The 14357-nt window shown below is 39.4% G+C and overlaps 2 protein-coding genes across 3 annotated transcripts in view; both read right to left on the bottom strand.

Moving 5' to 3' along the window:
- LOC127790701 (protein ACCELERATED CELL DEATH 6-like) overlaps positions 1-2836 on the bottom strand; it is a 45284-nt gene extending 42448 nt beyond the window's left edge. The window contains exons 1-3 of the mRNA XM_052320316.1: positions 2284-2836; positions 2017-2205; positions 1746-1871 (exon numbers count right to left, since the gene is read on the bottom strand). Coding sequence (XP_052176276.1) covers positions 1746-1871; positions 2017-2205; positions 2284-2809 — 841 coding nt within the window. The 5' untranslated portion in view covers positions 2810-2836. The remainder of the gene's footprint in view (positions 1-1745; positions 1872-2016; positions 2206-2283) is intronic.
- Positions 2837-9927: 7091 nt separating this feature from the next.
- LOC127790702 (protein ACCELERATED CELL DEATH 6-like) lies at positions 9928-14108 on the bottom strand. 2 transcript variants are annotated; one of them, XM_052320319.1, is made up of 6 exons: positions 13489-14108; positions 13221-13328; positions 12887-13006; positions 11614-11637; positions 10768-11318; positions 9928-10631 (listed from the first exon to the last, which is right to left on the bottom strand). In XM_052320319.1, exons 1-6 carry the CDS (start codon positions 14012-14014, stop codon positions 10011-10013), a joined length of 1950 nt encoding a protein of 649 aa, XP_052176279.1. In that variant the 5' UTR covers positions 14015-14108; the 3' UTR covers positions 9928-10010. The 2 variants fall into 2 exon arrangements, with proteins under 2 accessions (XP_052176279.1, XP_052176278.1); XM_052320318.1 differs by having other exon boundaries at positions 9932-10631; positions 13140-13328.
- Between the last annotated feature and the right edge of the window lie 249 nt (positions 14109-14357).

The following is a 14357-nucleotide window of genomic DNA, read 5'->3' as shown; positions in this document are numbered from 1 at the left end:
TTTACACACACATATAAGGAACTCAATGCGTACGTAATTTATTCTTTATTTTGTAAAGAGTAGTTGGGATATATTTATGTATATCCATGTGTTGATTGAATCACATGACATCACTCTATATATATATAAACAAATTAAGATTTACTAGGTATGCAGCGTACGTACCTTAAACCAACATACATCCCAGGCCATCTGGTTCATATGTCCTAGAAGAATTCTAGGGCTATTTCCTTGCTTTGTTGCAAGATGCAGAATGGTGTTTCCCTGGTCATCAATGGCCGTCAGCATCACGTCCTTGCGAACTTTTGTCTTCAAGTAGTCATATAGCAGCTTATCTTTCTGCTCCACTGCTATATGCAGTACGTTCTTTCCATTCTTGTCAACAGTATATGCTGCATCCGGGAATTTTTCTAGTATTTCCTCAACCAACTCTTCAATGCTGTTCTCTACGGCTTGAATGAGCGGGTTTCTCATTTTATTATTTTTGGGTGAAGCAGTAACTGCAGAAAAATGCATAGTAAGCAGTTGTATAGGGTGTAGAAGAGCCGAGTCATTGGTTTTGCCTCGATTTTTCCTTAGGTCCATTGAGCTTTCACCATAAGTGTAATGGCTCCAATCAGTTTCTTTTGCAATTAGCCTTTTGGCTAGCAAGACTGCTAATGCGTGCTTTTTCTTTACATCAACAACTCCTCTAATCAAAATGGAAACTGCGCGCACAAGAAGAAAACACCCAAGGATATATATGTTACATATATATAATATTGTGGAAAGTAAAAATATATGAAAATAATGTATTAGGCATAGAAAATGAAGAAAATTTGTAGTAATGCCAGCTGTGCAATAAAGTATTTTCTTAAACAATTCCTTGAGTATCTTCCTTAATAAATAAAAATTAATTGTATTAACAAACTAAAATTCGTGATATCTAAAAAATATTAATTTTTCAAATAAATTTTTTATACTACACCCACGACTTATTTTGCTTAAAATTTTCTTGAAAAAAATTAAAAAGTAAATTATAATATCAAATGATACCTTATAAATTTTTATTTAAATTGTCTATTTTATGTAACACGAATCACCTCTTCAATAAACATTATATATAAGTAATTCTATTTATGCTGGTGTATATATAAGAGATACTAAAATGATTAGACAAGCATACGGCTTTTAATGAGCTTCTTGTTTGGTCTTGTATACTTCTTTAGTTTTAGGTTCTTTTTAATTAATATTCCGAAGATGCTCTGATTTAAAGCATCCGATCAAAATGCTTTCTAAATGTATTCCGAGCAATTCTTTCAAAAAATCTTAAAAGAAGGTCTACTAAAAGTATAGTATGAAAATTCATTTGCCTGGTAAGTAGAGTTCTGTAAGTGAGCAATTTTAAGTTAGAACAACCAACCTGCTCTAAGAATCCATCCGTACCCTGCAAGAATGGTACGCTTAGATTAGAATCAAATAATTAACAAGAGTGTAAAAGAAAATAAAGATGAGACAACACAAGCAAATAGCAAAGCCAATAGGTGTGGCTGGCATGCAGGTGCTACCAGCTGTGGATGCAGATGAAACATCTGGGAGGCCAAAATTTAGTAATAAGGTAATTGTGTTTTAGATAGTTTTTTTAATATATTTAAGTGTATAAGTCTTTTAAATTTATAGAATTTTTACATTAGTTGGGAAGGGAAGAGGCAAAATTTTAGTATTAAGATAAATTAAGTTGAATAAGTAATTAAAGAGAAAAATACCTGATATTAGTTTCCATTTTAGATCCGTTAGCGAAGACGCTATTTGTTGCAGGATAAATCGACATAGAGGTTGACTCTCCGCATCTGCTATCGGTATTGTTCTCTTATCTATTGGTGGAATAAACACTGTTTAACATGGCACGAAACGAACACAGATACTTGAGATCAGATTGCACATTATTGCAGGGAGAGGACATCTAGCTACTATATATATACAATTAATTATTTTTGCGCGAACAATCGTCTGTCGACTGTGTAGATTAATACTCACGGAGATAAGAGATACAGCGAATCAGTTGTCCTGGAATGAATGATCTACCGCCCAGATTTATGAACGAATATGCCGACCCGCTTTTGAAGGAAACCGGCTTGCAGGCTAACAGATTCAATGCAGTTTCTCCTTTCTCATTATGTGCTTCAACAAGATTTGGAAATGATTCCACTATGTCCAAAGCTAGACCTGCAATTAACAAGCCCAAATAGTTTTCCATTTTGTCGCTCTATGATTGACGGATTAGAATTCAAGGTAGAAACTTACTGTAGTATTCTCCCAGTACGGCGGCGTGGAGTAGAGTGCAGCCGTCATTTCTCCTTGTAGTAATGGTGTCCTTGACTACTGATTTCTGCATCACAAAATCGAACACATTTTTGTTCCCGGCGGCAACCGCAACGTAGGGCGGCGTCTCGCCCAAATTATTGCGCACCAAAGCCAACTCGGGGTCCCTCTCCATTATGATTTTGACGACATTGAGGCGCCCAAAGCTCGCGGCTTGGTGCAAGGGCGTGTCGCCTCTGAAGTTTCCTTTCTTCAGCATTTGGATCGTCGGCAGGCCGTCTTTGAAGAGCTCTCTGAAGGGAACTGGATCTCCATCGATGGCCAGAAAATGGAGAACTGTGTTGCCTTCGACGTCGACGTGCGCCAGATCGTCGCCTGTCTGCCTCAAGTAGTCGCGGACGACTTGGACTTGGAGTTGGAGTGAACGGTTCTTCCGATCTAACACAGTCCTGAAGGCGTCCTGATGGCTAACAATGGTGGCGCCGGAGCTGGTTGCTAGGGCCGCCATGTTTAGAACTGAACGTTTGGACTCAGAGAGAAGTTGCTGTTTTATGTGTAGCTTCTGAATTAATTAAGGTAATCTCTCTTAGCGGGAAAAGAACCTAGGAATGATATTTAATTGGTCTTTGCTTAACGAATGATGAGACCCAAAAGAGGTAAGCACGAGAATAAAGCCCCTGCCAGCGTTCCAAGAAAGGAATAACAAAGCAGCGAAAGTGCTAGCGGATCAAGCTGCTTTTTAATTAATTACAACGTTTTACGTTTTCAATGACAATAATATTACTGTAATGTTTGGCCAGATCCAAACCGTGGGCCCTTGTGGAATTTTGAAAATAAATAGGGTTGTTGATGTGGATGTGATGGCTTGACATTTTACCACAATTTGGACGATTTTAAAGACTAACTTTAAGGAAATCGGGTTAAAGATTTCGAGTCATCAGCTTTACTGATGAGCCTATGCTTTTTTGGACAAATTCCATCGTTTAAGCCTCGAAATTAACAATTTTTCTATTTTAGGAAATAATAGATTCCCTAATAACTTTCATTAGAGAGTGAATTTTTATATGCCGTTTTGAGAGATTTTTCTTATTTTTTGTTGATTTTTTATTATGTAATAAAATCTCAATTTTGCTTTTTTTGATAAGATTCGAGATTTAGGGTTTTTGAATGTTTTTCAAATTATAGCCTATAAATTCTTTGTTATATGAGGTTTTGAATCAACTGATTGATTTTGAATAAAGTTTCTGTTGAAATTTTCCCTTAATTCTCTTTAATTTATTTGGTATTCTTTAAGAATCAACGAGCTATTGTTTGATTCCTATAATTCGGTATTCGTGAGTGAATCAACGGATTATTAGAAGGCTTCCGCTACGTCAGTTGGTATCAGAGCCCGGTTCGTTCCTTGACAGTCACCATGCCGCCAAGACGGGCCGCTCGCAACCAAAATGTAGAGGAAGTATATGCCCAGGATAACACAAGAGAAATCTAGCGTTTGAATGGGCTCGTGAATACTATGATGGAGCAGATCGCGCAGATGAATCAGACGATGCAAGAGTTCATGATTGGATAGGGAGGTGAACGAAGGCGGCAAGAAGATGTCAATCCGTTTGGTCCTCTTAATCAGAGAGGGGGTGATGCAAACGATGGTGATAGCAAGGAAGATTTCGAAGAGAAACCACACAGACATCGTAGAGGTGGCATGGGCGAAGACAATAGACGTTGGGAATCTGGGATGATGACTGAAATTCCAGAATTTTATGGTGAAATTAAAGCCGAAGAATTCTTAGATTGGGTGGAAACGACGGAGGAGATCTTGGAATTTAAGGAGGTGTCAGGGAATAAACATGTGCCATTAGTCATAACGCAATTCAGAGGCAGAGCAATAGCGTGGTGGAAACAGGTGAAATTAACCAGGACCAGAATGGGAAAACCTAAAATTTCCACATAGGACAAGCTGAAGAAGAAGATGAGGGAGGAGTTTCTGCCCCATAATTACCAAAGGTTGATGTACCAGATGTTGCAGAATTTGAGGTAGGGAACTAGGACAGTGGATGAATATACCACCGACTTCTACCAATTGGTTACAAGGAATGAGCTACAAGAAATAGAAGATCAGTTGGTGTCAAGGTATGTTGGAGGATTGAGATTACAGATTCAAGATGTAGTCAACATGTTTGATCCTGTATCTGTTTCAGCGGCACATCAAAGAGCATTGCAGATGGAGAAACAAGCCCGACGGGCAGGAAATCCCACAAACAATAGTTACATGGCTACTAGTAGTAGCCGAACAGGAGGCGGTGGTAGTGTCCGGAACATGAATCGGGGTACTGGAGGAGGGATTAAAGCCGCCCATAGCACAGGCCAACCAAACAGAAACAACCCTAACAGCAATCAACCTAATAGATCTGGTGGCAACAGTGGGATTAGGTGTTTCGGTTGTGGCGAGATGGGTCATCGACAATCAGAGTGCAAGAAAACAGTTGGGAGAAAGGCGCTGATAGTTGAGGCAGGGGATGAAGATGATGAGTTCACAGATATGGAGCAAGAACCAGTATTTGATACAGAAACCTATGAGGAAGAGGAAGAGGTGGCTGGTGACACAGGGACTGCTCTAGTGGTTCGACGATCCTGCCTAACTCCTAAAGCTACCAACAAAGACAACTGACTGAGAAATAATATTTTTCAGTCTACATGTACCATCTTGGGCAAGGTATGTTGTTTTGTTATTGATGCTGGTAGTTGTGAGAATATAATTTCTGTTGAGGCTATCCAGAAGTTGAGTTTGAAAACTGAAAAGCACCCAGTTCCATACAAGATGGCTTGGCTTAAGAAGGGTAGTGAGGTTACAGTGTCTTTACGTGCTTTGGTATCCTTTTCAATAGGCTCAAAATATAAAGACTTTGTATGGTGTGATGTAATTGCTATGGATGCTTGCCATTTATTATTGGGGAGACCTTGGCAGTTTGATAGGAGGGTAGTTCATGATGGCAGGGCAAACACTTATAGCTTTGTATTTGAAGCGTCAAAAATTGTGTTATTGCCCACTAAGTTCCTAGAAAAAATTAAACTTGTGGTGGAGGGTACTAATCTACTGTCCTTGGCAAGATTCAGTGAGGAATTGTAGGAGTCGGAGGTGTTATATGTGTTGATTGGAAAAGACATAGGAACTGAGTTGCCGGTTCCCACAAAAGCAACTGCATTAATCTCTGAATTTTATGATGTCTTTCCTGAGGAGCTGCCTGAAGGGTTGCTGCCATTGCGGGATATTCAACATCAAATCGATCTTGAGCCAGGGGCAACTTTGCCAAATAGACCCCATTACAGAATGAGTCCAAAAGAGCAGGAAGTATTGCGCAAACAAGTGGAAGAGTTACTGATCAAAGGGCATGTGAGAGAAAGCATCAATCCTTGTGCGGTTCTAGCATTGTTGACTCCCAAGAAAGATGGGTCGTGGCGCATGTGTGTGGACAGCAGAGCCATTAATAAGATCACAATAAGGTATCGCTTTCCTATTCCTCGTTTGGATGACTTGCTAGATCTAATTAGTGGTGCCACAATTTTTACTAAACTAGATTTGAAGAGTGGATATCACCAATTTGTATTAAACCTGGTGATGAGTGGAAAACAGCCTTCAAGACTCATGGGGGCTTGTATGAATGGTTGGTAATGCCTTTTGGATTGTCTAATGCCTTTAATACCTTCATGCGTGTGATGAACCAGATTCTAAGGCCTTTTATTGGGGAATTTGTTGTCGTATATTTTGATGATATCCTGATTTATAGTGCTAATGTCGAAGTGCATCTTCAACACTTGCGAGAAGTGTTGTGTGTTCTTCGCAGGGAGAAGTTTTACGCTGCTGTTTAAAAGTGTGTTTTCATGACACCCAAGGTGTTGTTTTTGGGATATGTGGTTTCTAGAGATGGATTACAGGTTGATGAGTCCAAGATAAAGGTGGTCCGACATTGGCTTCGACCTAAAACACTTACTGAAGTTCGAAGCTTCCATGGATTAGCTTCTTTTTATAGGCATTTCATTCCTCACTTCAGTAGTATAATGGCTCCGGTTACAGATTGCATGAAGGGTGGCAAGTTTGAATGGACAGATGCTGTAATACCCCGAGAGCCTAGAGAAGTTAGTATATATCAAGGATAGTGTAAGGAAGGAAACAACATCAATTGGATACCTTTTGAGCTGAATGTTGGCAAAGAACTCCCAAGTTAAGCGTGCTTGACCTGGGGTAATCCAGGGATTGGTGACCCCCCTGGGAAGTTCGCATAGGCCCATCAGGGTAAGTTGTTCTGGTCCTTCCTATCTCTCGATGCGGGATGTTACAAGTGGTATCAGAGCCGACCCATGAGCCTCTGAGCACGGTGGTGGGGCAAACCTCAGCGAGGAGGCTGAGTCCCTGAGGGGGTGTGTGTAAGCACCTTAGGCGAATCCCACATTGGCCATGCATCGGGGGGAGATTTGGGACCAGTTGTAAGGTCGCATGACGAGGACGTCATGTGCTTAAGGGGGGAGAATGTAATACCCCGAGAACCCAGAGAAGTTAGTATATATCGAGGATAGTGTAAGAAAGGAAACAACACCAGTTGGATACCTTTTGGGCTGAATGTTGGCAAAGAACTCCCAAGTTAAGCGTGCTTGACCTGGGGTAATCCAGGGATGGGTGACCCCCCTGCGAAGTTCGCGTAGGCCCATCAGGGTAAGTTGTTCTGGTCCTTCCTATCTCTCGATGCGGGATGTTACAGATGCGGTTGAAGAGGCGTTCCAACAAATTAAGCAACGCCTTACAACAGCCCAAATTTTAGTGTTGCTAGATTTTTCCCAACCATTCGAGTTGCATTGTGATGCTTCCAAGGTGGGTATTGGAGCTGTGTTGAACCAAAATAGCAGGCCAGTAGCTTATTTCAGTGAAAAATTATCAGGTTCCAAGCTTAACTACAGTACCTATGATGTGGAATTCTTTGTTGTGGTTCAAGTAGTCAAGCATTGGAAACACTATCTTCTCCACAGAGAGTTTATCTTATATACAGATCATGAAGCATTGAAGCACCTACACAAACAGGATAAGGTATCTTGTAGACATGCTTCCTAGGTAGCTTATTTGCAGCAGTTTACTTTTGTGATTAAACATAAGGCATGATTGACGAATAGGGTAGCAGATGCTTTGAGCCGCCGACAGAGTTTGTTGACCAACATGAGAGTTGAGGTACCTGGTTTTGATGACTTTCGTGACCTGTTTGCCACTGATGCATATTTTTCTCCTATTTTGCAAGCTGTTCAAGTAGGAGAAAAATCAGCCTTTCTACTGCATGATGGTTTTTTATTCAAGGGCAACCAGCTGTGTATCCCACATTGCAGTTTGCGGTTGAAGATCATTCAGGAATTGCATGGAGAAGGTCATGTGGGGCATGATAGGACTTTGCAACTAGTTCAGGCTTCCTACTTTTGGCCTACCATTCGTAAAGAGATGGAGAAATATGTCCAAAGGTGCCGGATTTGTAAAGTCTCCAAGAGGGCAGCCACTAATATGGGTCTTTATAGACCTTTACCAGTTCCTACACAGCTATGGGTTGATCTTAGTATGGATTTTGTGTTGGGATTGCCAAGAACTCAGCGAGGTAATGATTCCATCTTTGTTGTGGTTGATCGCTTTTCTAAGATGGTTCATTTCCTTCCTTGTAAGAAGATAACGAACGCTGTACATGTCGCCCAATTGTTCTTTAGAGAAATTTATCGCTTGCATGGATTACCCGAGTCTATTGTTTCTGATAGGGACACTAGATTCCTTAGTCATTTTTGGCGTAGTTTGTGGAAGATGGTCAATACTCAGTTGAATTTTAGCATTGCCTATCATTCTCAAACGGATGGGCAAACGGAGATGGTAAATTGTTCTTTGGGTAATCTGTTGTGGTGTTTGGTGGGTGAGCATGTGAAGAGCTGGGATCAGAAATTATGCCAAGCAGAATTCGCACACAACCATGCTATTAACAGGAGTACCGGGTTTAGTCCATTTTCTGTTGTGTTTTTTGTCCTTCCTAAGGGTCTTTTAGATTTATTACCTGTGCCATAGTTTACAAAACTTCATGGCAAAGCTGTTGATTTTGTGGATAGTTTGCAGGATATTCACAGAGTTGTTCGAGAGAATCTGGAAAATTCCAATGCACAGTATAAGCAAGTTGTTGATCGCAAACGAAGGCATGTGGAATTTGAAGTTGGGGATTTTGTATGGGTTGTTTTAACTAAGGATCGATTCCCTATGGGAGACTACAATAAGCTTGCTGCCAAGAAGATAGGACCCGTAGAGATTGTGGAAAAAATAAATCCTAATGCTTATCGCTTGAAGCTTCCTAGCCATATTCGTACTGCGGATGTTTTTAATGTCAAGCATCTGCTTCCTTATTTTGGGGATTCTTCTAATGATGATGCTGTGAATTCGAGGGCGAATTTCCTCTACCTTGGGGGGAATGATGTGGATGAGATGGCCTTAGCATTTTATGACAAGTGTGATTTGGACGATTTTAAAGGCTAACTTTAAGAAAATCGGGCTAATGATTTCGAGTCATCAGTTTCGTTGATGAGGCATATGCTTTTTCAGACAAATTCCTTCGTTTAAGCCTCGAAATTAGCAATTTTTCTATTTTAGGAAATAATGGATTCCCTAATAACTTTCATTAGGGAATGAATTTTTACATGCCGTTTTGAGAGATTTTCCTTATTTTTTGCTGATTTTTAATTCTGTAATAAAATCTCAATCTTGCTTTTTTTGGTAAGATTCGAGATTTAGGGTTTTTGAATGTTTTTCAAATTATAGCCTATAAATTCTTTGTTATAGGAGGTTTTAAATCAATTGATTGATTTTGAATAAAATTTTTGTTGAGATTTTTCCTTAATTTTCTTCAATTTATTCGGTATTCTTTAAGAATCAACGAGTTATTGTTTGAGTCGTATAATCCGGTATCCGTGAATGAATCAACGGATTATTAGAAGGCTTCCGCTACATCAGTTGTACTCTTTGGGTCCCCTAAGGGGGTGACTTTTGTGGAGAATTCAAAATTTCGATTACTTGGTGGTGCAATTTTCAGAAATGTTATTGTTTTTATTAGGTATTCAGATGCAATATATTGATTGTTAGTTGATTAACTTTTATATCACTTGTTAAATAATTAGACTTAAGATTAACTTTTGTAATGTACTCACATAAATTTATATTAATAAGAGATTCACAAATTTAACATGGTTTGACAAATTATCTATATCCATCTTCTCTGATATGCTCAAAACAGAGTTGCACCCAGTGAAACTCTTAACAATCAAACTAGGATGGATCAGAAGCTCTACAAAGTTAAATCTCGATAGTTTAAATAAAAAGTTGGGTTAAACTTAACATCAAGCCAACTACACAATTGGGTTGACAGACCAAAATAGATTTAGGTAGCCAATGGCTAAAATAGAGTCTTGAAGACTCCGTAATTTGGTTAAATCCCAATATCAAATGATGTAATAGACTAGACCTATTCAAACCAAAACCACATGTGGGTATATGTGTTTACATGTGGTAACCTTACTCAAATCAAATTTGGATATCACCACTGCGTTTTTGAGGAAATTAATTATTGCCCTCAAAGATATATATAGTTCAAACAGTTAAGCAGTGAGAGTAATTCCAAGCTAAAGAAAACCAAAAAGATTTGGCGGAGTAGGTGTTACATTTCCTGGCCGGTAAATGAAAACGCACAACGAATAGCAAAATACATGTAATCAAAGGTCAAGTAGACCACGTCTATAGAAAGAAGGATTAGGAAGCCTACGAGTGGCCACATTAGATAGTATGGATTGACATTTATTTCAATAATAAGGTAGGTCTCAACACAAGCTGCAACTGTGAAGATGGCAGAGACAAATAGAGCAGCCAAAGCACCAACGTATTTAAGCGGCAAGGTCATGAAGAAGTCGTCGTCAGTAAACCTGGACAACTGAATCACAAGCATGCTTGCCAATGCAATTACGGAGGAAAATAGAGCTACCCCAGTGTACCATAGAAATACCAAAAGTTGATCTTCTTTTTTGGTGCTAAAAAACTTTGGACGACCAAAGCTTTTACTTTCATTATCGTCAACATAACCCCCAGGGATGCTAAACAATGTCGCATAGTTGACAGTACCAATGAGAGTAGAAACCAACATTAGCCCATTGTTCATATCTTTGAGTGCCTTCTCGGCATTTTCCCGCAGGGTAACATGGTTTTCCTGAAATAGTTCCCTTGCGGTCTTCCCATCTAAGTTACGATGGTATTGAAAATGACAGGAAGAGTCATACCATATCCGCTGCCAAAGAAGAGCAATAATAATAAGCAACTCTCTGTGCTTAATTGGTTCTCTGTGTCGATTGATTCGCATCATTCGATAAACTAACAGTTACATAAGTTGGAGAAAGGAATTTCATATATATGCACGTACGTACCTTAAACCAACATACATCCCATGCCATCTGGTTCAAATGTCCAAGAAGAATCCTAGGACTAGTTCCTTGTTTTGTTGCAAGATGTAGAATGGTGTTTCCCTGGTTGTCAATGGCTCTCAGCATCATATCCTTGCGAACTTTTGTCTTCAAGTAGTCGTATAACAGTTTATCTTTCTGCTCCACTGCTATATGCAGTATATTCTTTCCATTCCTGTCAACAGTGTAGGCTGCATCTGGGAATGTTTCTAGTATTGCTTCAACCAGCTCTTCAATGCTGTTCTCTACAGCTTGAATTAGCGGATTTCTCATTCTATTATTTCTAGGTGAGCTAGCAGTAGTAACTGCAGCAAAATGCAAATTAGGGCGGCGTTCAATAGGGTGCAGAGGAACTGAGTGATCGGTTTGTCCTTGATTTTTCCAGGGTTCGGTTGAACTTTCACCATACGTGTAATGGCTCCAATCAGTTTCTTTTGCAATTAGCCTTTTGGCTAGCAACATTGCCAATGTGTGCTTTTGTTTTATGTCATCCACTCCTCTGATTAAAATGGAAACTGCACAACAAGAAAACGTCCATCCAAAGAGTAACATTAAATTATAGACTTGAGGTAATTTTTGCATAGACTTTTTTTTGGTTTCTTGAATATTGGGATGGGATGGCACTCTTATATAAAGCATGTAAATGTGTTAATATCAATAGCACTTCTTTTATTTTTAGAAAAGATATTAAACAAAAAGACAATGCTAGGGAGTTTCATTTGCTTGGCAAATTAAGATTTTTTTTTTTTTCTTTTGTAGAGAGCAATTTTAAGTATAAAATAGAAAACAAAAATAGTTAGAAGAACCAACCTCTTCTAAGAATCCATCTGTACCCTGCAAGAACGATACATGCACCTTAGTACCAAATAATTAACAAGAGTAAACAAAATAAAGCTCATTGCTTCATAAGCAAACACATAGCAAAGGCCAAATTCTCTTCAAGCCAAGATATACTTGTAAATTTGTAGTACTTGTGTGTGTTTGTGTATGTGTATTAGTTGATTGATTAAATTTAACCAAAATAAAAACAAAAAATTAAAATCGATTCGCACCAGACTTCATACCTGTTTGTTCCACAGATATATTCCACAAAGAGATCGCAAGGTCGGAGATCGGAAATGGAACGTGATAATATCTCGCCGGAGAAAATGGCGCAAATCCATATCCGATATTATCACAGTCCATTTCGGATATCAGACTTTGCGATCTGGTCTCACCCTACTCTCTCTCTTCAGATCTAAACTATTCCGTCTTACCGGATTGCTGTTGCTGTTCTCTACCCAACAATTTGATGAGGAAAACGTGTCGAAGTTGGTGAAACAAAGAGTAGGAGAAGCGGAAATAGTAGCAGCGCCGGCGCCGCCCAAAGAGGACTGGGGAGGCGTTGGATGGGGCGGCTAACTAAATTATTTGTAATGCAGAGGTGAGGAAAAAAATACGGAGGGACTCGTAGATATTTTTTTTTAAGATCATGCTATATCTAATGACGAGATGAAATTTGATCGAATTTCATCATCGATCATCAAAACGCCGTTGACGGAAAAGTTCAGGCTTCATGAAGCTTGATCGAGATTCATTTAGAACAACAACGACGAAGTAACAAGATTAAATTGGGTGAGGGCATTTTGGTCATTTGGCGTCTTTGGTCATCTTTTTGATAACCTAATTATTTGTACAAATAATATATATATTTTTTTATCATAAGAAATTTATATTCAATGACTTCCAAGACAATATACCATAATAATACTTATATTGTCAAAGACTAAAAATGGAAACTAAAATGGAATAAAAAGGTTATTCCATTCTGTGGTTACGTTTGATATTCAATAATTTTGATGGAGTAGGGTGAAAAGAATCGACCAAATAACCAAAATGCCCCCATAAATACATACATATATATATATATGCATATTTTGATTTTGATTTTCTATTCTAAATTAAATTCCAAAACTAATTAAGATTAACTAAATAAAATAAAAACAAAGGTGGAGACAGGCAACGGAGGCATATCTCAGCCCAGCATTACGGCTGCAAGCCTGCAAGTAAATACTTAAGTCGAATAAGTAAAGCAGAAAATAACCTGATATTAGTTTCCATTTTAGTTCCGTAATTGGTTGTGGGAGAAATGAACAATTTTTACGAGGTGGATTCTCCTCGTCTCCTGTGGGAATTGCTCTCTGATCCATTGGTGGAATAATGCCTGTTTCATTAATATGGTGCAAATTTAAAACAAAAAATAATTAATTGAAAAGCAATTATACGAGGAGATCAGGAGCAGACAATTAATTAGCAGGAGGAGGAGTACTACTGGTGAAGGCAGAATGGATACTCACAAAGATAGATCAGACAGCGAATGAGCTGTATGGGAATAAAAGATCTACTACCAAGATTTATGAACGAATACGCGGACCCACTTTTGAAGGAAAGCGGCTTGCTGGCTTGCACACTCAATGCAGTTATTCCTTTCTCATCGTGTGCTCCTACAAGATGGGGAAATGATTCCACTATCTCCAAAGCCAGATCTGCAATCCACAACCCCACCTCATCTTAATTTGTTCTTAATTATTATTAAGATGGGTCATATATAAATTCATTTTCATTCTTAATTAATGTTTGATCACACAACTTTATCAAAACAAATAATATTGATTAACCAGTTAAATTTTTATTATAATATCTTACCATAATATTCTGCGACCACGGCAGCGTGGAGAAGAGAGCTGCCGTCGTTTCTCCTCGTCACATCGTTTTCCTTGCCTACTAGTTTCTGCTTCACAAAATCATACACATCTTTCTTACCGGCTGCAACAGCAACGTAAAGCGGCGTCTCGCCCAAGTTGTTGCGTGCCAAAGCCAAGCCTTCTTCCTTCTCCAACATGATTTTGACGACACTGAGGTGCCCAAACCTGGCGGCTTCGTGCAGCGCCGTGTTGCCCCTGAAGTTTCCTTTCCTCAGCATTTCGCTCGTTATCAGGCCCTTTTCGGAGAGTTCTTTGAAGGCGGATTCATCGCCGTCGATGGCCAGAAAATGGAGAACTGTGTTGCCGTCGACGTCTATGTGCCCCAGATGGCCCCCTTGCGGGCGCCCCAAGTAGTCGACGAGGACTGGAGGTAAATGATCTTTCTGTCGATTCAACAATTCTCTGAAAGCGTCGTGGTGGCTAACGGTGGCGTCGCCGGCGGTGGAGCTGGTTCCTGAGGCTGCCATTTGGGCCGTCTATACAGATGGATTCGGAGAACTGTCTAGTGGTCTTTGCTTAACGGGGGACGAAACCGGTTTAATGGAGTTAAAGGAGGAGAAAAAGCCGGTGCCAATGTTCCAACTTCCAAGTAAAGAATAAGTGAAGCGGTGAAAAGTGCCAGTGAAGAGGAGCCATATTGAAATGGATAATCCTGCGGTTTGGACCCGAGTGTCGGCAGATCCAAACACCACCAGTGGCGTGTTAATTGTACACTCCTCCATTTGTTCAGACAGTCCGTGTAATTTATAGTTCATTATAAAAAAATTTAAACTTTGCCTGTGTTATTAAACAGACTCACCCCGTTAGGTT

This window comes from Diospyros lotus, chromosome 14 (assembly GCF_014633365.1).
Source record: "Diospyros lotus cultivar Yz01 chromosome 14, ASM1463336v1, whole genome shotgun sequence".
NCBI classification, from domain to species: Eukaryota; Viridiplantae; Streptophyta; class Magnoliopsida; order Ericales; family Ebenaceae; genus Diospyros; species Diospyros lotus.
This window is presented reverse-complemented; position numbering and strand designations above follow the sequence as displayed.

Coding starts and splice junctions, on each gene's coding strand:
- LOC127790702 (XM_052320318.1), bottom strand. CDS start 14,014: ATGGCAGCCTCAGGAACCAGCTCCACCGCCGGCGACGCCACCGTTAGC. Junction 11,319..11,613: donor CAGATGGATTCTTAGAAGAG/GTTGGTTCTTCT, acceptor CTTGTTGTGCAG/TTTCCATTTTAATCAGAGGA. Junction 10,632..10,767: donor GGGATGTATGTTGGTTTAAG/GTACGTACGTGC, acceptor CTTCTTTGGCAG/CGGATATGGTATGACTCTTC.